The sequence below is a fragment of the Protomyctophum parallelum genome (assembly GCF_964188405.1).
Source record: "Protomyctophum parallelum genome assembly, chromosome: 4".
Taxonomy (NCBI): Eukaryota; Metazoa; Chordata; class Actinopteri; order Myctophiformes; family Myctophidae; genus Protomyctophum; species Protomyctophum parallelum.
In genome coordinates this window covers 11,660,489-11,683,770 of record NC_139700.1, presented here as the reverse complement: position 1 = coordinate 11,683,770, position 23,282 = coordinate 11,660,489, and the positions used below count along the sequence as shown (strand labels likewise).

General features: G+C 42.1%; 1 protein-coding gene across 6 annotated transcripts; it reads right to left on the bottom strand.

Moving 5' to 3' along the window:
• Positions 1 to 3,138: 3,138 nt before the first annotated feature.
• On the bottom strand, positions 3,139 to 20,849 carry nr2c1 (nuclear receptor subfamily 2, group C, member 1). 6 transcript variants are annotated; one of them, XM_083762989.1, is made up of 15 exons: positions 20,508 to 20,849; positions 18,675 to 18,802; positions 17,159 to 17,398; positions 16,726 to 16,801; positions 16,440 to 16,619; positions 15,840 to 15,990; positions 14,125 to 14,221; positions 13,150 to 13,334; positions 12,240 to 12,393; positions 9,829 to 9,950; positions 8,916 to 9,058; positions 5,565 to 5,702; positions 4,708 to 4,813; positions 4,198 to 4,407; positions 3,139 to 4,154 (listed from the first exon to the last, which is right to left on the bottom strand). In XM_083762989.1, exons 2-14 carry the CDS (start codon positions 18,750 to 18,752, stop codon positions 4,236 to 4,238), a joined length of 1,842 nt encoding a protein of 613 aa, XP_083619115.1. In that variant the 5' UTR covers positions 18,753 to 18,802; positions 20,508 to 20,849; the 3' UTR covers positions 3,139 to 4,154; positions 4,198 to 4,235. The 6 variants fall into 6 exon arrangements, with proteins under 6 accessions (XP_083619115.1, XP_083619116.1, XP_083619118.1 ...); XM_083762990.1 differs by having other exon boundaries at positions 3,139 to 4,147; XM_083762992.1 differs by having other exon boundaries at positions 3,139 to 4,147; positions 4,242 to 4,407.
• Between the last annotated feature and the right edge of the window lie 2,433 nt (positions 20,850 to 23,282).

Here is a 23,282-nt window from a genome sequence, read left to right as displayed (position 1 = left end):
CACTTTGAGAACCACTGCTCTACCTTTATAATATTTGATCCAACAAATGTGAAAAGTATATTACTCAGTGGGTTAACCAATGCTAACCCACCGATTGCTTGATCTATCTCCCTCTTTCAGCCTCTTTTTCAGCCTGTCTTGTTTGCCTGATAAAGGGGCTCCACTGAATTCCTCGAAACGGCATTGGTTAAACCCAAAGAGAATGCATGGGAATTGTCCAACTGCATGGCCCGGCCTCCTTGCATACATTCATAATCATTGCTTTGGCCAGGCTAAGCCACCAAACAATTTAAACAAAGAACATTGCATCATGGGTTGCTGAATAACAGACTAGTGTTTAGGACACAACTTATGCCAGCATTTAATAGGCCTACATGTAACACTTTAATGATGATTAATGAGTCAACATCAATTCACCATGAATTTATAATGAATTAATCATGAATTCTCGTTAATATCCTATTATCATTCATTAAGGGGGTGGATTTGTAGATCTGCTTTTTTCGATGGCTGACGTACAGTCACATCATGCATAATTGTTTCCAGTAATTCAAAAGCAGGGTCAGGCCAGTGAGGCCACTGTGTAGAATCAGATAATGAATACAGCATAAGCCTGCGCAAAGGATGCTAAAAATGGCAACGACCAACAACCAATGTTATTCAAGTTTTAATGCTCATCTGTAATCGCTGCCTTTTAATTAGATGGACACTGTGATGTGATTAGGTAACTACAGCAAATGAGCTGATGCCATTCAGTTACTGTGGCCCCATCTACTTACCTGATGAAACATTTATTCACCAATAACCAGAACTGTAAGTCTAGTCCCTTGCACAGTTCGTCTTCCCACCCACACCTCCTACGTTCTAGTTCTACGATACCCGACACGGACACAACAAGAGGCCACGCCGGTGCTGAACAGTACAGATTTTGCATTATTAATTCAGAAGGAACAGCCAACAATCTGTAGCTTCGACTACAGCAAACGGATACGGATACGTATACAGCATATATGGACCCTTTTTCCCAATAGGAACCGGTTCAGTTCTTTTTGGTTCTTAGTCCATGAGCCAGAGTTCCAATTGGAACATTAATTATGAATTGAGTAGGCAAAACTATACCTATATTAAATTGTTTATAGGATCAATATAAGTAAATTTATATATAACCCTTCCACTTTTTCATATTTTCAATTTTTTGCATATTTTGTTATACATTGAAACATCGTCATATATATTTTTTTGTCAGAATTCTATATTTTGCCATGAACATACAAATGAGCCATAGACGGACACAACCCTCAGTCAACATTTTCCATTCCAAGACCTTATTGGTCACCTTCATTTTGAGAGGTCAACTTCGATTAGATAAACGTTCACCATTATGTGTGGAGGCTTAATGTCAGTGGTTCTCAAAGTGGCGTCTGGGGACCCTCAGGGGTCCTTGAGGGAGTTCCAGGGGGTCCCCACTCCCCAGCTAAATTATATTTATGAACCAAATGGACCCTTGTGGGTCTGTAACTCTGAGTGTACAAATGGAGCCTAATTCATGGGGGTCCTTGAAATTAAACAGGTTGAGAATCACTGCTAGAGCCATAACACATCTTCTCCTATCCCTGGCATATCTCTTCAAATGGGTGTCGCCGGGCTAATTAGTGTCAATTTGGGGGTAGTTGACATGACTGTTATAGATTATTATACGTATGTTATACGTATCGGCACGTTAACCCATTTAGACCTGAGGCCGATTCTAATTCTTACGTTTTCTGAAAAACATCCAAGAGATTCAAATATAAGATCTACAAGCACAACACTCAAGCTTGTCGATCTACTACTTTTGATGCTTTTGTGTGACGCTGCAGTATGATCAAGAAAGGCTTTAATTTACAAAAAGATAAGTTAGAATATGGAACTAAAATGAGTGACAGAGGTGTTCCTGAATGGGGCCTAAATAGGTGAAAGGCTGGAAGCTCAAATGTATTCACCCAGCAAAATTACGTTACTTGTTCAACCATGAACAGTCATAGAATCTCCAAGGAATTTGTTTATAGATTAGGAGATTATGGGCTCCATTTTCGTCCATGCTAAATTTATCCCTAAACTTCTTTGAACATTTTTGAATAGTTAAAAAATCACAACTACAAAATCACAACATGTCGATGTATATCGGCTAGTTGAACTATTACAAAATGTTTAGGGAATGTTTAAAGAAGTTTAGGGATAAGGGGTTTAGCATGGACAAAATAGAGCCCTTAGTCATGGTCTCAGAAGGACTTTGACCCTCAAAAGGAAAAGGATTTACTTATAGTACTTATCTTTTTTGAGTGCCAATTATCCTTTTCTCTTGTGCAAGCAATAAAATCAGAAATTGTAGGAAATATCACACCTATGTGAAGTGAGTGGTGCAACTCCGTGTGGGGGTCCCCGGAACTTCCAGACCGAGGAACGAGCCCAGGGTGTCAGCCCGGTTCCGGCGAGCCGCCCTGCGTCTGAAACGGTCGAGTTAACCCAGTCCAAAAATAGGCACAAGGCTTATGAAAATATTTAGCTTTTCACTAATTCATAGACAGCTCTCCCCAAGACAAATTAAATAGAGATCAGCCTAATGGGACCAATAATCTAACTAAATAAATACCGGTACATGCACCAAGTCACCAAGTGTATGTGTGTGTGTGTTTGTGCGTGTGCGCGTTCCACACGGCCACAGGGGGTGCAGTGGCCGGTGTTGTCGGTCTAACCAAAAAGACTGACAACCGTCGGTCTAACCCAGTGTCCATATATGGAGCTGGCCTGTTCTGACATCTACATACTTAGACTCCATATTTGGGCATGCCTGACATATATGGGCATAAAAAGGACAGAGACATATCTGGGTGGGGCATGCATTTCCAACTTGCAACTTCCAAGTAGGCCAGTGTTTAACGGGCACCGCTGTAGAGGTTCCAACAGGCCTCGCTCTAGTGTTATTAATTCATAAACACAATGACACTTCTAAGCCGTTTGTTAACATTAAGTGAATACCATATTTGGTTTAATGGTCAAGTTTGTTTCTTAATAATAACGCACATACATACATTAGAGAGCAACTCATCCAAATCTAGTCTATTTGTGAAAAATAACTCAATTGTGCCAATAGGCAAATGAAAGGCATCGTTTTATTTTCAAATGAACCCACAATCATTGAGCAACTACGTTACATTTGTCCAAAAGTTTGCGTGTGTAAATAAGCAACCATTGCCCATGATCTCTTTCTCAAGCATGATTATCATGCACTGAGAATAGCTGATCTACAATCTCACAAAGCGACATATTGCTTTTTGAGCTTGTAGATCTGCCATTTTCGGCACATAACACTGGCGGGCAATGAAGTATAAACAAAGCATCATTCTATATACATGTATATCTATATACATAATTACTTCACTTCCACGCCTTGTGAAATATTTGACTCATGATGTTGCCCATATCCTTTGGATTGGCAAACATATGAGATGTAAAGGTTATAACCTTTACAATAACAATGGATCATGACAATTTAATTCACATTATAACAAAAAGTTTTGCTCAAAAACCATTATGAAATAAAAAAAACAAATGGAAAAAGCGTTTTGGAAGAAATGCATCACCCGCTCATTTGAAATGCAACAAAAAAAACTGCACAAAATGTAGGGCTTGGTTGGCGGACAAGAAACCTAAAATACTAGTATGTACAATAAAAAGCACAATCTACTATGCAGGCTTCCAAGAGTTCATTCCTGAATCAGCGGAAAACTGTAGGCTTGCTCGTCTCGTCACTGGGATGCATTTATTTTATTTTCTCTTGTCCTCTGTGTGAGCCATGCTCACTGGGCCAGAGCGCGAGCCATGCTCACTAGGCCAATAAGAAATGGACTGGTCTATTGGCAAGGCATTGGTTTCCAGTAGGAACAGGTCAAGTGATGGGTGGGGGGGGGGCTTGGCATTCACTTCTAGAGAAGCCATAAACAAGGTCATACGCAGTGTGTTGGGTTCACCCGTCCTGTTTTAACACTCTTACAATTGTCTGCTTTGCCTATAGATAGACTCCAAAAAAAGGTGGTCCGTGGTGAGTGAAGGAGGAGTCATGCGGAGAGTGGCTGTTGTAGTCTGTGGACTCCATGGAGCATCAGACCACCTGGCTGAGTGGCTGTTGTTGTCTGTGGACGCCATGGAGCATCAGACACCACCTGGCTGTTGTAGTCTGTGGACTCCATGGAGCATCAGACACCAGAGACCACCTGGCTGTTGTAGTCTGTGGACTCCATCTTGAGGATGTAGGGGATGATGCTGTCGATCTGGACATTGCCGATGAGGCCAGCGAAGAACAGCTCCTCTGTGACAGCGGCGCTCATCAGCCTGAGGGCGGGAAGACGAAGTAACAGTTTGGACAACCTGGGAGCAAAAAAAAACAATAGGACAGTGAGGACACAGGAAACAGAGGATAGAAAGAAGGAATGACTTTTATGTCATGTACATGATTATAAACATCTATCATTGGCACGTTTGACTGTCAAGGTTTCAGCCTCCAGGAAGAAACCCTAAATACAAAGGGAAGACATCATTGCACATAACAACCACACCAAGGGGTGTAATGAAGTACGTCACCTCATAAACACATGGAAATCTGGAAAAAATATATCTTTAAGAGGATAGACGATTCTGAAAATAACTTTTTAGCAGCAGTGTACTAACCGATAAGAGTCTTCTGGATAGGTCCTGGTAACATAGTCCTGCAATTCCATGTAGGCCTTCTCCTGGAACCTCTCTATCTGGTGGGTGTTGTCTATGCCTGGGTGATCTGGTACACAAACAGCATACACAAGCAGTAAGTAGAGGGATAAAAAGGATGTGAGTAGAAGTGTTGGAAGTCATGAGTTAGCAATGTCAGTTCCTGGTTTAGACAACCAGAAGAGTGGTGGCAGGGTTGGAGGATAGGGAACTACTACGGTACATGCAATAAAAAGCACAAGAGGCTTCAAGAGTTCATTGACACTGAATCAGCTGGAAATGCCTTGCTTGTCACTGGAGAGCATTTCTTACTTGTCCGGCTGTTGGAAATGCTTCAGCTCATCGGTTCCCTGACCCATTTAGACCCGAGACCAGATTCTACAAAATGTCTTCTAAATGCTGACAGTTTTCTGAAAACCTGTGTTTCTATGTCAGTGGTGCTCAAACTATTTAATGTCAAGGACATTATTTGGCCGCAGACCTCCATCTGAAAATATGTTCGAGGGACCACCCCCTCCCCCAGAAGCAAATATTTGAATTAAAAACGTTCCCCGTGAAATAATACATTTATTTAGTGATTTGCACACATTTTCAAGATTTTAAAAAAATATAGCAGATCTACAAGCTCGTAGCGTGGCACTCGGTGCCGCACTATAATATGAGCTTGTAGATCTGCTATTTTTCAACAGATAAAGTTTCAGGTCTAAATGGGCTAATGTCTGGTTTACATGGACGGATGAGCACTTTAAAATAAATACTAATATATATATATATATATATATATATATATTATATATATATATGCTTTTCCATGAACTCACCAGGACTGAAGAGGACTATGGCTTTGAGGTAGGCATACTCGTAAGAGTCTGGAGACAGCTTGGACAGGCTGTTGCAGAACTCCTGCATCCTCCAGATGTGCTCCATTACCACCTTGACTCGTTCTGGAGACAGCTTCTCTACAGAGGGTTTACAGAAGCACGTTATATTTCTACTTTACAGAACAGGTATCATGTTACCATTTATATGGGCCATGTTCCACTTAGAACATTTAAGCTCAAACACTACAAAAAGACATTTAAAAGTTGTGTGGTATGCAGCAAAAATGCATCTTGGTAATTCCTCAAATATAATGGCCCTTTAGACTAGTCATTGTCAACATTTTCACGGTTACCATCCCCCAGCTCGGCCTATGGGATCCGTTGTCACTCTTATGCTCATATGCTGTGTGTTGTCTTGGTTACAGTGTACCCACAGGGTATGGGTTTACGCTGGCACGGCCTGAGGGGAGATCTCCTTCATGGCTACAAAGTTGTAAAGGAGTCGATGACTTTCATTTAGGAGCCGTGTCTCCACACACAGCCTTTTATGAGCGGAGGGCCACCATGGATATCATTTTACATAGCACTCTGGCGAGTGTGTGTTCGCGATGGGTCGCGTGTGTGTTGGCACCGTGTATGAGTGGGTGACTGTGTTCTTTGTGGCTTTGCGATGTGCCAACAGGACACACACACACACACACACACACATCGCTACAGGAGTATAGCTCAGCATTAGCAACATGTTTACTCACCAATAAATGGAGCAGAACGCACCCTGTGTGTCTTGGCTCCCCAGCCACAGGGTCTGCATAGTGACAGGTCGCTTGTGTGTTTGCGACGCGGCTATGGGTCGCGCGTGTGTCGTGCTGGAAGTGTTTAGGAGCGGGTGTGTTCTTTGCAATGCCGCCCGCGTGTGTCTAATCCGCCAACAGGTCGCACGCATGTCTAATCCAGGTTGTGTCATTAGCACACATGGCTTCGCTCAAACAATGTAAATTTGAGTGTTCGCGTCATGGCGATGGGATGGATTGTGCGTGTGTGTGTTGGAACTGTTGCAGATAGGCTACCAAGTACCGACTACAAAGATACTTTCAATCACTGTGCACAATACATAACACACACACACTCTCTACATACTTTGGCTGTTCATATCCTCGAATGAACACTTTGACTGCGTAATTAATTCATCTTAATTCCCCCTTGACTGCAGGTGTTTTTCACTAAACTTTGAAGAGTCACCCAATGTTGTATGTCGTTCCATTCGACGCACGGGTGCCTTAAAATAGTGTACACGACTGTCCTAGGCTGCATCCGAATTGCTAGGGTTGTTCCCTACTCCCTACTCTCCATACGGGGATCCAGACTCAGTGGACTATAATAGTGAGGATTTCGGACAGTACTTCCTATATGGGGAGCACCGAAGTCTGACGTCAATATCGGTAGACACAGCTTTTTTTCTTTTTTAAAGTGGGCGTGTACAAGGTAGTTGTCAGTCAAGTGGCCTGGACTCAGCTGTGAGACGAGAAAGAAAACGGGCTGTCCGAGCAGACGCGCATTTTAAAGTCTAAAATGTAAAATAGCGGCTGTAGAGGAGAAATAATTATATATTTAGTTACATCATAACCTATTTATGGATGAATAAATAATATAATCTTGGTAAACATGCTTGTAAATAACCGAACGAGACACATTCAGTCCCAAGTCTCCCGGGGAAGGGAGACCCTCGGCTTCCCTGTATGTCGTTGCGTGGGCTCCTCCACGGTGCTCCACCACCCCTCCCTCCCCGTTTAGCGCATGTTTGCTTTTTATTTAGCAGATGATGTGAAACTTTGGCCACTATAGTAGCCTAGTAGGCATACTTTTATTACTTCATAAATAATCGATATCACACACACACACACACAGCGATTGTGGTCTATCTATCTATAAATATAGGCTATCTACTGTCTTTCAACTTTTGCTATGAGGTTCATCGATAGGCCTACATGAACGCAATAAACCAATTGAAATGATTCCCTCAAAGAAATCTTATCTATATGCGATTGGTTCATCAATACATGAATGCGAGCCGATAAACCAATACAAATTATTCCCTCAAAAAAATATAATCTATGCGATTGGTTTATCGATTCAGAACGCAGCAAACCAATCACAAAACACGGGCAACATATTGCATAAATAGAGGGGTATATACAACTGATATAAAGGCTATTAATTATTTTGTAAAGGTATGATTGACGGTGCCCAAGTTTCAACATACATGCAGCACTACCGACACACACACACGATGGATGTGCACACACACACACGACCACAGAGCGCGCTGCTCCTCCCCTCTTCCCGGGGAAAGAGCAGCGGGTCCGACACAAAAAAACAACCGGTTTGAACTATATTGTTTAGTTGTTTGTCTATCTATCTATATCTGCTATTTTATCAACCGTGTGTGTGTGTTTAGTCCACAATCAGCGTCAGCGACGGATAGCGTTCTGGTCAGTCCATGCTTTAATAGCTTCGGCGGTGAGAACCGGGGGGGGGGGGGTGACTACTGACTGCAGGGGCACTTCTCCCCAGCCACCGTGCCAGTCCACTGGGAGAGAACTGGCTCGCAAGTGACTGTTTTCACCGCTTCGACACCTTGTTGCTCATATAAACTTTGATTTCTTTCCATAAATATGGACCATTGGATGGTCCCTACAATTCCCGGTGCATTGTGGGATACTTCAGTCCACTACGATAGGGTGCAAAAATGCTTACTACATATTCGGACACTATAACAAAATGGCAGAACCCCAAAGTAGTGCACTATATGGGGCATAGGGAATGAATTTGGACGCAGACCTAGTGTTTATTTTCTGGTCACGTGATCCGGACACAATTCCGACGGAGCATTAGTACGAAATGCGGGAACAACGGTCGGACTACCGCTCGAATATGCGCTGCTCCCATGCTTGCGGTTATTGCGAACGCAATGAGCACTAACTATGAGACCCTGCAGATCATGTCTGTGTGTCTGTCTGTCCCGCTGTGACACCACCCGCCCGCCACCAGAGGGCGGGTGTATAAACATGCATGCACACACACATAACACACACACAGTAGAAAACTTAAACAAAAAGAGACAAAAAAAGGAAAACTTAAAGAAAAAAAAGTATTTACAATTTACAAGCTGCGTTCGCTTCCCGCATTTGTGCGTCTTACTTGTGGTTAGGTTAGGGATAGAGGTAGGTTGTCGGTCTAATGACCGTCGGACCAAAACATGAGTCGAAACTTAGTAAACTTCCTGAATGGAGCCAAGTTCCATTCATGAAATGTAAGCTTCAGATGAAATTCAATAATTTCCATCATCATTACCTTCCTGTAAGCTCGTCTGCAGGTGGCTGATGATGGCAGCCAGGATTGTGCCGACATTCATGACGTTTGAGCACTGCGCCAGGCCCAGTGCAAACAGCTCATTCCAGCACGCCTTCATTAAATTAATGTCATTATCTTGACCACTGGAAAACAGAAATAGAGCAGGCTTAGTTGTAAACAGCATACAATAGTGGTTTTCATATCAAGGACAATTATTTATTCACATTTGAGTCCATGGATCACCATTTGATGAAATTTAGCCTCAGTAGACCCAAAACTAAAGATTATTTTTATTGTTTGATAAGATTTTGTCCACAATTCCTTGCTGTATATGTGGTACCATAGCAGAGATACAGTAACAGGCAAATGATCAAAATAACAATTATTTTGCATTCTCCAATTATGTAGACTTCTGGTAAATGAAATAATGCAGATCTTTAACCCTTACTGGTCCATTTTACACTCTCAAGAGTTAAAGATCTATAAAGGTTAATTTGGTTACCAACTCTCCATCATTTAGCTGGGGACCACCTGGAACCCCCTCAAGGACCACTGGTAGCCCCCGGAACACTGGTTGAGAATCACTGGCATACAATTATTAAGCCACATGGCTGCAATATCACCACAACTCAGTAACTGGTGAGTGACTGACATGGTACAGTAAGTGGCTGTTTTAACCCATTTCGGCGGGAACCCCTGTTGGTGTTAGCATTACGTTATGCTTTAGCTATTGAAAAATAGCAGATCTAGGTCTGCTATTTTTGAAAAACCGAAGACATTTTTAGAATCTGATCTCAGGTCAGAATGGGTTAATAATGAAACTGTCAGGATGTAATAGATATTTTTAGAATCTGATCTCAGGTCAGAATGGGTTAAAAGAAAAGAGTCTTTCTGCGCAGAGAATTCGACTCACCCTAAGGCTTGAAAGGCAGGTATGGAGCGTGCCCAGTGCATAGAGAGGAACAGTAGCCGGGAAGCCGACTCACAGATGTAGTTCACATTGAGGTACTCTGGGACGGGCAAAGGCATCATAAGCTGAAGGGACAGAACATAGAACACGGCAAGAATGTTATTAACAACAACAAAAATAAAATAGAACTTTTTTCACAGAAAATATAAAAGATGGAACACACAAGATGGAATGACATGCATGAAATCATGTAATTTTTAATCATACTGTACCCTAAAAAATAAGTTAAATTGATATAAAGTGAAACCCTAAGGTCTTTTAGTCTGACAGTTGGCGACTCACCACCACTGTGCCTGTGATGCATTATGGGTTTTGATTTAAGCAATATTACATGAGAGGGTGTGCATTACCGTCATTAGTGGCACGGCTGCATTGCTGCAGGAACGGGCCGATAGGCAAGTTCCATAGGCAGCACAGAAGTAACCCTCCTTTAAAAGTGTGTTCACCATATTCTGGAGCTTCAATGAGTCTGTCGTGATGCCAATGATGCTAGTGATGATTCTCTGTGATCAATCAGTAGTAATCTGTAGTGTTTTCAGCTTGTTGGGACCTCAAAAAGATACCAAAAAAGGTGACAGGAATGACTGTGAACGAGTAATTAGCAACTCGACACTTAACTGCATGTTAGCAACATGCAGTCGAAGTGTGAATACAATAGGATTGGACACCTGGTCTCTTTTCTACTGGCATTCCACCAATAGTAATCCTCCACTTGGACATGGTGCTGTGGTTTAGAGAGGGTGTAGACATGCAAGCATAATGACTATTGTGGGCCAACAAACCACTGTAGTCAGTCACTGTGTTGCATTATTAATCTTTTATGAATATTGGGAGCCAAAATGATGCCATCTGCTGGAGCTTGTATGTGTCTACACCCTCTCTAGATCACAACACTAAGGCGCATCCCAAGACTCGGAATCTGAATCCACAGTTCACACTTTCCTCACTTGTGACTTTGTCCCTTCCAACATGGACGTATGGAGAGAAACTATGCGAGTCTTTTCTCTTAATAACTCAACTTCTTCTTACTGTCAGACGTATGACTATAACAAAGTACAAACTGATTAACAGAACTTAAAAAAAAGCTTTATAACAAAATAAATTAAAAACATATTGTTTTCTAACAAATACTTCCAACAAACTAAAAACAATGTGTTGGCTTGCAATGCCTTGAATCCTCATAGTTTTCAGCTTGCTTCTTTAAAAAAGGCCAGTAAAGCACTCCTGGGGAACGGCTGGAGAGCTTGGCTCAGGACCGGAATGTTTGAAGAACCCTTGTTGATAGCCTAAGCCAGGATGAGTGATAGGCAGGAGGATGGATGCACACGGTCTTTTGGTGTTTGGCGGACAGGCAGAAGTGACAGTGGTCCATGTGATGATGCTGCTACTTGTGCCAGGCTGTGCAGAATCATCTTCCACTTCATGTGACTGTCACAAGCAGCTCTGGCTCCAGGATATGATAGCGAGTCACCGCCGCTAGAGGCCACATCAGCCACTGGCTCATGGTTTACAAGCTATTTTTCTGTGGCACTCTATGGTGAATCAAACAACAAGTTTACCGTGTTTGGGGACGAGGCAGTCCCCCATATGTTCTGTGTCTGCTGTCTCTGTGGATTCAGCGCGAGCATCATCATCCAGTTGTAAAATGCGTGACGAGCGAGCTTCCAGGGAAACTTAAGTGCACAGCTGATTGTTGCTGAAATCTATTAGTTTTTTCGGGATTGATCAGTGTGCGCGCCGCCACTGCGCTGTACATGACTCGCGTGCACTGCAGACCGGTGCAGACAGACAGGCACTCGGGCAGGCAGAGAGGGAGCGAACGAGAGAGAGGCGAGACTCGAGAATGAAGTAATATTTTATTATCGCCCGTGCTTCATGGTTGAGGCGGGGAGTGAAAGCAATAAGTAGCACCAGTGCGACCTCGTTAAAATGTAACTCGCACCTTGAAATTATGTAGCATATGCGACTTAATAGGTTGCATGCTGGAGCCAGGTGTTCCATGAGATCAGTTTGACTACCTGTCTAAGGCTCGATGTCGAAAATGCTTCTGAGTTTTGTTTTAAAAGTCTATTATGGATAAAAGACATTGAAATTATTTTAATGGTTTAATGGGTTCTTTTTACTTATTTTCTTTAACAAACCACGCCTCAAACAAACCTATTTTGCATCTACCTCGTGTATGATTTGTGGTACTAGGATGAAAAAAGAAAACTATATATTTTTTTAAATAAAATAAATAACAGTAAGATGGTCACCGGGTTCCACTAATGTACACCAGAGGAGCAACGGAAAACTTGCCTTCAGAAAAACTAAACCTGTTCATACTTTGAAGGGGAACGTTTATGTGGTTTTACCTTGAATGGGACATGGCTGTCAGAGAGTAGCGGTCCTTCCAGCTCCACCATGGGACCCGACTGGTCACCCGACATCAGCTGCATGGTGGCCTCCAGGGAGTCACCCGCTGAGCCATCTGTGGGGTTTAGGGCTCTGGCAAGGGTGTCAAATGCTCTACATAAAACACACATTCGTTTGCATACTGTTAATGTACATACATTTATAAAAAATAAAGGTTTGGTCAGATGTGTTAGGTGGCCGTGATTATCCTGACTTTCATTTCCCAAAAGGGGTAGCTAGCTCATGTAACAGGAAATACAGGACAGAGCTCAGTCATCACTGACAATACTCTTAGATGGTCAAATTTGATGGACTATAGGCCAATTTAATTAGGTCCGGAAGAGTGGAGCTAGAAGCCACATGGCCCTGGAAGAAATTGTATTAGGGCTTTATGATGTACTGAAAAGACAACCCCCCAGTTCCCTTTCTGATTGAAGTTCTGACATAGCAGACATAGTTCTCTAATAATACACATCAGGTTTTATTTAGAAATAGCGACTGGTCCGTTTCGAAGACTCGTTATTCCATTTAAACGTTTTCATGTCAAGGACCCACAAATTGACACTCATTAGTCCTGCAGACCCCCATTTGAAAAGGTATGCCAGGGACCCCCATAAGAGAAGATTTGACCTGCAATAGGCTACCATTTAATGGCAAGGTTAATTTAACTCTGAAAGTGTACAAATGGACCCATTAGGGTCCATTTGATTCTATTTGTATACTCTGAGTTACAGTCCCATAAGGGTTCATTTGGTTCCTAACTATTATTTAGCTGGGGACCGACCCCCTGGAACTCCCTCAAGGACCCCTGGGGGTCCCCAGACCCCACTTTGAGAACCACTGCTTTGTTCCATATGACCAGATTCTTACCGGGTGATATCAGTGGCCGTTTGTTCATCTCCTTGGAGGTCAGTCATTGAGCTGTCTCCATTGCTGAGGGTATCGTCGCCCATCATGTCATTGCCTCCATCGCTGACCTCTCTGGCCTTGTTGAGGTGGGCCAGGGATGACACTACATTAGCCAGTGTGCTCAGGTCACCCTGGCTCGGGTCATCCTGGAGAACACAGGACAGCCAAACATGACCAAAACAGGACATTTGGTGACATTGGGAACTGGCATTAGCCATGCATTGTGTGGTCATGATCCCTAATCAGGTGATTTCCGTGCACAAAAACATTATAGAAAAAGGTTGGTCATATGAGGTGGTCACTGAACTCTGCACTCAGTAAAGCCTTTTTACTAGGCATTTGCACACATGGATGAATAAAGGACAAGGAAATCATGAATAGAGATTAGGGATGTTAATTGCTGTTAAGAAATTCTTCAATTAAACTTAACAGTTATTCATGGTAAATTCTGCAGTTCCATCATTGGGTGGTTTTCTGTGAATGTAATGCTGTCTGCGCACACGCGTGGCCGAGAAACGCACATGTGGTCAGTTTTTTATTTTAAAGTCCCCCACCACCACCTTGGTAGCCACAGAAACATCTCTGATTTTGCATGTGATGTGACAGACAAGACAGTGCACTTTTCATTTCATTTTAATCCTCACACAAAGATGCCATTTGCCTGGACCTGTATCTCAAATGGTAGATTGTTATGTTAGACATTGAGAGAAATTAAGATTCTGATTATTATAAGTTATCAAAAATGTATAAATTAACTTATGAATTAATCGATAATTCCCATCCCCAATAGATCTGTAAAATATACCAATTATGTAATTATCACATTCCCCGAAAATGATGTCCCTGGACATCATTTAAAATCAAAGAATTACTGACCATGACATAATATGAGGGGTTTTAACTTACTAAATATTTAGCTAACATCATCTGCCTTACCGTGTCAGGAGATGCTGGGACCAAGAGGGTGTTTTCTATCTTGGGGAAAGGCTGTTGGATATTCAACAGCATGCTCGACTCCAGCAGACTTGTTGATCTGCAAACACAGATGTCACCACTTATACACAGCATCGTTTGAGAATTCAACACAATGAATGCTCTGAAAGGTTTGCTTCTAAACGAAATGTGTGCTCCTCAGAGCACAGGTCTCCGCCAGGCCGGGTTGCCTACCACGACCCGCAAACTTTGGCCACAGCCACTTGAGAATGTGATCCAAGTGGTAATGTGCCTGCAACGTTTGTCAGCCATAGGGCGCTGTGGTATTTTCTGCAAAATGGCCACCCCCATAGACGTTGGAAGCCAATCGGAATGGAATACGAGAAACGTGACAGATACGTCTTGATCACATGACTACATAGCTAATGTATATCGATTTGCTTGGAGTTTGGACAAAATAAGTAGTAGTAACAAAGAAATATGATTAGCAAAAATACGTCTGATGGTGGCGCTATAACTGACCAATTTGAAAACACTATTGGGCGTGTTTTTCCTTGGCCTCTAGGGACGGTGCGGTCCAGTTATAGGCCAAAACGTGAATATGCGGGCACCATGAGGCCGATTCTAAAAATATAAGGCCAAGTGGGGATACAAAGTTTCATGGTATGACATGATTTGAGGCATTTTGTACAAAATGGGCCACTCCTGCAAACTTTGAAAGCCAATGGGGATGGAGTATGAAAGATCTGACGGATACATCTTGATCTCACGCCTATAGATAGTGTAGCGTTAGGGTTTGTAGCGATTAGTGGCATTTGGAGCAGAGGTTCTGCTCTGGCCTCCAGGGAGTGTGCGTGCACAGTTCCAAGCCGATCGGTCCAACAGTGCCAGAGATAAGCTGCTCACTGATGGACAGACACACACGTGCTCAGACAGGGGCTTATTGAACCATTACCCAGCTTCTACTGTGGTTACTGAATCAGCCACTTCACACCTTTTGCAACCAGATCTTATTTTAATGATGTTTGGGAGACAAGAAACACTTTCCTGGGATTATGTGTGTAATAAACTCAGCAACAAAAGTTGGGAAACATAACTTTGGTCCATTATTTCTCCACTTTTATAATACCAATTGGTATTGTATTTTATATATTAAAATTATTATTATATATATATCACCTTTACGAGGTATAAATTGTAAAGATCAGGTGTTCGTGGAATGAGCAACACAGCTAAACGTGTGGGTAGCGCCTCCAAAAGAAGTGCTTGGTATTCAGATGGACAAACTAAGCTCTTTATTTCTGACTTCAACATGCCTCTCGTTCAAAATATGATCGCGAGGGATTATCCAGCGACTTTATCGTAATCATAGCGAGGTAAGCAAGCAACATTATGCCTCCCGGTTTTTGTACGGAACAGAAGGGGGCGGGCTTTCAGAGTAAAAGCTGCCATATCTACGCGGCACCCCAAGCTGCTATTTTGAAAGAAATCCCAGCGCCGATTGTGTTAAACTCACACTGATTATGTAACCACAGACTTAAACAGGCTATCCATCAGATAACACTGCCTACTCGAGTATGCAAACTGCCCTAAAGCTCTAACAATGCCACTTTGTGTCAATGAAAATGTATTTCTCAATACTGTGCATCATCTAGACTAGAGCGACATTACGTATATGAAATGCAACAAACAAATAACGCTCCTTGTTATTATTTTACCTGGCAGTTTCCTTGTCCGACACAAATGTGGGTGTTGCAGCCTGAGGACTACACAGATTCTTACGGATGTAGATCTTCTCGGTGGAGGCCGCACAGTTGACACCCTTCTCCCTAGTCGTTACTTCAACAGGTTTCCTTTCACACTGCACGGCTAAGAGAGATAATGAAAGAGATTAGACCTGTGGTTTTCAACCCTTTTTATATCAAGGCCCATTATGCATTTGGCATTTTAGCCACGGAAAACCATTTGATGAGATTTAGCCTCTCAGACCCAAGACAGAATATTTTGTTATCGTTGGAAAAGCAATTTCACAATTATTCTACATTCTCTAATTGTGTAGACTTCTTGTAAATTAAGTAATGCAGATGTTTAACAATAAAAACTATTGAGAACGCTCTCAAGAGTTGAAGATCTATATGGGTCCATTTGGTTAACAACTCTCATTATTATTGCTGGGGACCACCTGGAACCCTCTCAAGGACCACTGGTTGAAAACCACTCTAACATAACCACATCATGCTCTTGTAGAAATACACATTGATCAATGGTGCAGTCAGTGAGCAACGCTTCTGTTCTCTAAGTTCAGAGTAGAAACTCACAGTCCTGTTTCATGCCCAGGGCCATGCAGCGCTGCAGCCGGCAGTACTGACAGCGGTTGCGGTGGTGTTTGTTGATCACACACTCTCCTGAGCCCCTGCACGTGTATACCAAGTTCTTCCTGATGCTGCGCTTGAAGAAGCCCTTGCAGCCCTCGCAGCTGACGGCACCGTAATGACGCCCTAAAAGAGAGGGGAGAGACGAACACGGTTGGGTTTGAAATATCTATGGATACCGATTAAAAGGATTATGGCATTAGTTGTATAGCCCACTGTGTTCGATTCCTACCTGATGCCTTGTCACCACACACGACACAATATTCCACAACAGGCTTGACAACAGACTCTGAACCTTCGGTCACAAACTGGAAAAAGACACATCAGACAACAAAAAATATTAAGAGAGGTAGTTCTAGGCAAAATGTATACACAGTCAACATACCAGTGCCTGAGTCAGGAGACATTTCGGTCAATGGTTCATCATTCTAAACGAGTTGGGAGCAGTGTTGATTTAGTCGACTAATACTATGACGGAAAATGTTCGTCGACTACCTTTTTTTTCACTGACGGAAACCTAAATGGAAACTAAGTGAAAACTAAGCTATGATGACTAAAACTAAATGAAAACAATTCAAGAGACTATGACTAAAACTAAAAATCTAAATTTGCTGTCAAAATCAACACTGGTTGGGGGAGATGTCTCAGGCGTCCACAGCCTGTACCTGGATCTGCTGCCCAGCCAGCTCAGGGGATGCGAAGAGCAACTGGTTGACCCCAGAGCCGTCTGGCGCGGCCAGGATCACTTTGTGGGGAGAGCCCTCCTGCTTGGCCAGGATTACCTTTCCGCCTGGAGAATAGTCTGCATTGGCTAGAATGAACTGCTGCTTCCCTGGAGACGATGGTTCCACGCCCAGGGCAGTGACAATCTGGATCTTCTGTCCCGTTTGCTGATCTGTTACTATCTATATGAGCAGGAAAGCCCATCAGTAAAAAAAAATCATTAAGATATTATCATGTACCGCTCTGCAGACAATATTGGTCTCAATCAATCTCATCAATCAACAATGTATTCAATCCACAGTTACACATTCCGACATGTGTAATAATAATAGCCTTGGGCTTGGGGTATGGAATGAACTATTTAGTGCCCATTATTATTTGTTACACGACTCATTTGTGATTGGTGCACCATGTTTTAATGCTCTGCAAAATTCACACATTTTTTTAGCCGTTAGCCGTTTAACAAATCTCAAGCTACAAATTGCAACTTTCAAATCTCAAACTGTCTACACACAGACACAAATAATGTTTTACCCATCACAAATCTTGTTTTTACAAATCTCAAAATACAAATTTGCAGAATACAACTCATAAGCTGTGGAGCATAGACACTGGACACACAGAAATACAAATAATGTAATTTTTCCATGTAGTTATGGAACTAAATATAAACTTGTACTCCATGCATAGATCAGAGCTAAAGTACCTAAAGACAACCAGAGGAAGATGAGCTCACAATCAATCAATGACTGACAATGAGCAGCAAGGAATAACCTTTAGCATCCATTAACCTCACGTCACCAGGCTTTCCATCTCGCTCGGAGGAAAGTCTGGTCTGTGTTACTAAATTGCCGTCTGATCCGGCCGGACTCAGGAGTGGATGATATCATTATGTCATGTTGTAGTAGTCATTGTTTTGTAGTCATCAGGCGGAACCCTCGAATCCAGAATATCCTTTACCTCTAAGTGTAGCAACAGTGAAAACAGCACATTATAGGTAAACAGTATGCTTATTTTATATTCCACAGACCAGAAGACAGATCTCTCTGGCCATGTTCAGGTTTTTAGACAGATATCTCATGTTGCGTTTCTCAAACGAACACTTTCCCAGTCGGGCAACCTGAAAGTAAACTCCACCTGTCCAAAAGTTTAATGTACCTGCCAGGGGCAAGTGGGCAACCCTTAAGCCCTAAACACACCAAAGGTCAAGACGGTTTTAGCGTTGTCCCTGCGGTGCGATATGTCTTGTTGCACGTTGACCCTAGTGATTCAACGCATGGAATTCAATGGCCCAACCACACCAAAGGGTCAAGACGGTTTTAGCGTTAACTCCTTGCAACCGCTTGGACCCAAGGAGTTGCATGGTGACCCTTTGGTGTGGTTAGGGCTTAAGTGTCAACACCTGTATTGGCAAATTCACTCCATACTTGTGTTGGGAAAGAGAGCTTATTAAATCACCTGTATTCTGTGGTGTGTCAGGCCGCCATCTGATGATACAAGTTGAATCCTTTGAGTTTGCCCATCCATCCTGATCATGTATCACTTTCCACTGCACTTCACATCAATGCCCCATGAGGCACATGCAACTGTGATGGAAGGAAAGGAAAATTGATTGAATTTTTTATTTCACAGTATGTAGAATGGGTCCATTTCAAATTAAAGCACAAGTCAGTACAAAAACTGCTACTTTGTGGACGACACCATGATTAAGCATTACACTTGTTTAGAACAGGGTCCACCATTTTCAATTCATCAGAACATTTAGACATACAAATATAAACTTCTAAAAAAAAAGAGGAAATCATCAGTTAAAAAAAAGTTAAAAAACAAACAAAAAACAAAACATGTACAGTATGGTGAGAAAGGCGTGTGTGTTGGGTGGGTTTCCTCAGGCTTTTATTTACGGGCGCCAGTTTAAATGTGTGTGCATGGGTGTATAAATATTCTCCTCATAACGGTTAAATTAGAATCATCAGGTACCAATACCATACCAACATCAATACAGCATGGAATTATGGACAAAATCTTATCCGACGACAACAAGATATTCTTTAGTTTTGGGTCTGAGAGGCAAGATACCCATGTACCTGTCTAAATACTTCCTTAATGTCAGCGGCCTCAGTTACATGCACAAAATGTATTCAGAATGAATGAATTCATTCCGAACAGAGATTCATACCCAACTGTTTACATGGAACCTGAATACAAGTATTCCTATTCCTCAATTGTTTAATGTTTACATGACCCAAGCATTCATTCGGAATATAACTTTGGACTATAGAGATGGCCAACCCATAACCATTATCCCTTAAGAAATTAATAACAGACAAACACTAACAGTTATTATCCGATAGAATAAAAATATATTTTGAAGCGCAGTCCCAGCAACCACACACGACCCTCCACCCAAAACAATACAATTGGATTGGATTGAGTTGTACTTGAAATGTACTGTAATTCTGCAAACTATTAATAGATACTTCAATCAATCAATAAATGTCATCAAATGGTGCTCCTTGGCTCAAATGCAGAATAAATAATGGACCTTCATGTGAAAAGTTTTGAAAACCACTGCCCTAAATAGACCATTTGGTTACATTTGTGTAGACTGTTAAATGAGATATAGATAATATGGCAGTGTAGCTGCCTGCTAGTATAGTGCTAGCTTGAATATGCATCGGTGATGATGATGGCCTTCAATCTTAAAACAAAGTATGGAATGGACACCACCGCGGAGTCGAGCGAGCGAGCAGGCGTGTGATTTTAAAAGCACCATCACAACCCCACCGTTTCACGACATTTTTTTTAAATCGATACGGAAGATAGCAGCCTTTCTTTTCCTGTGGGTGAAAGGTCAACATTGAAGGGTTAAAGCATGCTAGGGTTCATCATGGAGGCCCGTCATCATGCCGCCTGCGAGCAGCGGACTGACTGACTGCGGCGGGACAACAAGCTAAAAAACACATACTGTACAACAAACTGCGACATGTACTTTTAACGGCACACAAAACCCAACCCACCAGAACATTTTTTTTTATCCATGTACATCTACGCGTTTAAAAAAATACAAACCCGGGCTGGTCGGTCGGTGGTATGTAACCAGAGCGGCGCTAGCCTAGCAGTTCGCCCCGGCGGTTAGCCTAGCCAGCCGACACGGCTAAGTTAGCGGTAGCGCGGATGTTTTTATATAATGTCCTCTTATAAAAATGGAATTACAGAACAGTCAGCGACCGAGCGGAGTCGTGGACAACTATTATCGTAAAAGACAGGAGGAAAACAAACGTTTATCACCTTACTTGTCGGGTGTTGTTGTGGCTCTGAACGAGGCTTCAGCTCGGCGGGTTAGCTGTTAGCAGGTTGCTAAGCTAAGCTGCTGTGTTGGGCTAATGGCTGCTTCCTGATGGATGCAGAGCCAGACTGACTGCACATCATTGTCCTCCCTGCCTCAGTGTCCGTCTGTCAGTCTCAAGAGCCTCGTCTCCTCCGGGCCCGGCACTCCAGTGTCTCTTAATTACGTGTTGTGTTGCTGTTGCCTAATGCTCGGGTATTAATTTATTTCTATATGTATTTAGTAGTTTGCTGCAGTTGGTTGGGAGGGTCAGAGTTCGTGACCCTAATATATTTCTTCCTCAAAACATGATTGTGCACATGCGTACTAGTTTGAGGAGCAATTTAGTGAGGTGTTGCACAGACATGTGTGACCTATCGAATGTGGTGGCCAGGCTGGGTGAGACTGAGACGGACTGGAAACTGTTCCCTGACTGAGGCTCCCACCCCAACCCGTGGGCTAAAGCTGTCTAAATAAATAAATGGGTATGAAGGTCTTTCAGAATTGGAGTCGACTGGTCTGGAGTTTTATAAAGGTTCTGTGTTGCAGAATAGTCCATGTTGTGTCCCTGATTGATTGATTGATTGATTGATTGAAAGATGTATTAACTGTATGCAGAATAGGTACATTTCAAGCACAACTCAATACGAAAACTGTTAAAGGGGAATTCCACTAATTTTCAACATGTTACTCTGTCATTAATATACTTTAGAGTGGTTGTGTGGAATACATTATGAAGTACATCTTATTGGTGATGTCACTGAGATGTACTTCATAATGTTACTGATTTTTCCAGTTCTAGGCAACACAGAATGGGGGGACTTTTTATTATCGCCATACAACTCTAAGGTATATTAACGACATAGTAAAATGTTGAAAATGAGTGGTATTCCCCTTTAACTGTGGACGACACCATAAAGCATTACACTTGTTTACAATTGTAGTATCCACCATTTTTAATTCATCACAACATTTAGAGACACAAATATAGCTTGTAGATTGGCTACTTTCAAATTGCTTCAGTACAAAATGTATATACTGAAGTGGTTAATGTATGTTTTAATAACCATAATCTACAAAGTAATCTGTAATTAAAGTATACTAGCCTATTTGGATCAGAGAGGTAGTGGAGTAGAAGCAAAAGTATTGGAAATTGGAAATACTGAAGTAAAGGAAAAATCTACATTTTACAGTAGCCTTAGCCTACAGTACTTACTTGAGCAGTCAGACTGGCTGCTCTGTGAGTACAGAGTACTATTTATCATTGATGGTCGGTCACATTATTATTGCGTCATCAATATCTGTGAAAATAATCGATTTTGATATGCTACCGATTATATTGTGCATATAGTCAGGACTCTTAGCCAATTTTACAATGAGGTGCTCACTCTTCCTTAGTGCTCACTGCTCAGTGTCCACTCATCCTGTTACCCGTGGTTACCTTCCAGTTTCCACCACTGACATAATAAACATTAACGTACTGTAATCAGTTTTCAAATGAGGCCACTGTATTTGTGTCATCTTGTTGGGGCTACATGTTTAGTTAATGTCTCTCCCTCTCGCTCTCCTCAGTGCAGGATGGCACTGTTACTGTAGCTGTATTTCATTCAGTTGAACAACAAGCCGGCTTCCTTTGGACATACAAGGAAGTGTTTAGTGTTACTCTTATTATTCAATAATTACTGTAATCAATTTCGGCTTTTAGACTTCTCTCTGACTAGTAAACAGTCTACTACAATATCTAACATCTATAATAATTTAAACCTATAGAGTTAGAGAGTTAGAGTTTTATTTGTGGTATGAGAGTACACACAAAACTCCTCTATATGTAGTAAAAGAAAAGTAAAAGTTTTGTCATCTGCTGGTGTTTTGTCTATCCAGGAGATTTTAGAGCACTGTTTCTATATGACAATATAGAAAATACAGCGCTATCGACCCCTGGTGACCAATGAGAAACAAAGCACTCAACTATTTGCATAAACTGTTGAGACATATTCATTTGAAATCATTTCATATATTCATTGTTGTTGATATACTATGTGGCTATATTAATTCAGAGACCCATTGCAGATATATTTTCTTTTACTTTTAACTGCTGTGCCTTTCCTGAATTTTAACATTGCTGCATTCGCTGCTATGTCATATGAATTTCCCTATGGGAGCCAATAAAGATTAGTCTTTTCTTAAGATCCTGCTCAAGTGTGGAATGTCTACAGCTGGTTATATAATTTCAGATCAGTAGGTTAACATAAACGTAACTTAAGATCAGTATGAGAACAGTATTTTTGTTCTTCTCTTTGTCTCTATTACCAACCCTCTCCTAGGTCAGCCTTATTCATGGCCAGTTTCACACATTTGACCTGCTTAAACAGGAATTAAGTGTTTAAATGAGAAAAACTAATCTTTTTCATTGTACTAGTCAAATAAATAATTGCATGGATGCACCGGGGACGTATCCTCAGTTATGTATCCCAAGGTCATTGGGGTGTCGACTCGGGGCTCGCAAAATCAGACCCCTCACTCAGGTGACCCAGCCGGGGTGATCACGCCCCGACTTACATCCCAGTAGCTACCTTCGATTAGTCCCATTAGGGAAAGACTAGGGCCACACAATCCGTTGCTCCAGAACTACTCTGCCGGGACTGGGAGGTAGATCAATCTGGCGCGTGGAGGCCCTGTGGGTCGACTCCTATCCGGGCCTCTCCTACGTCTCATCAGGTCCACTCCTGCACTCACCA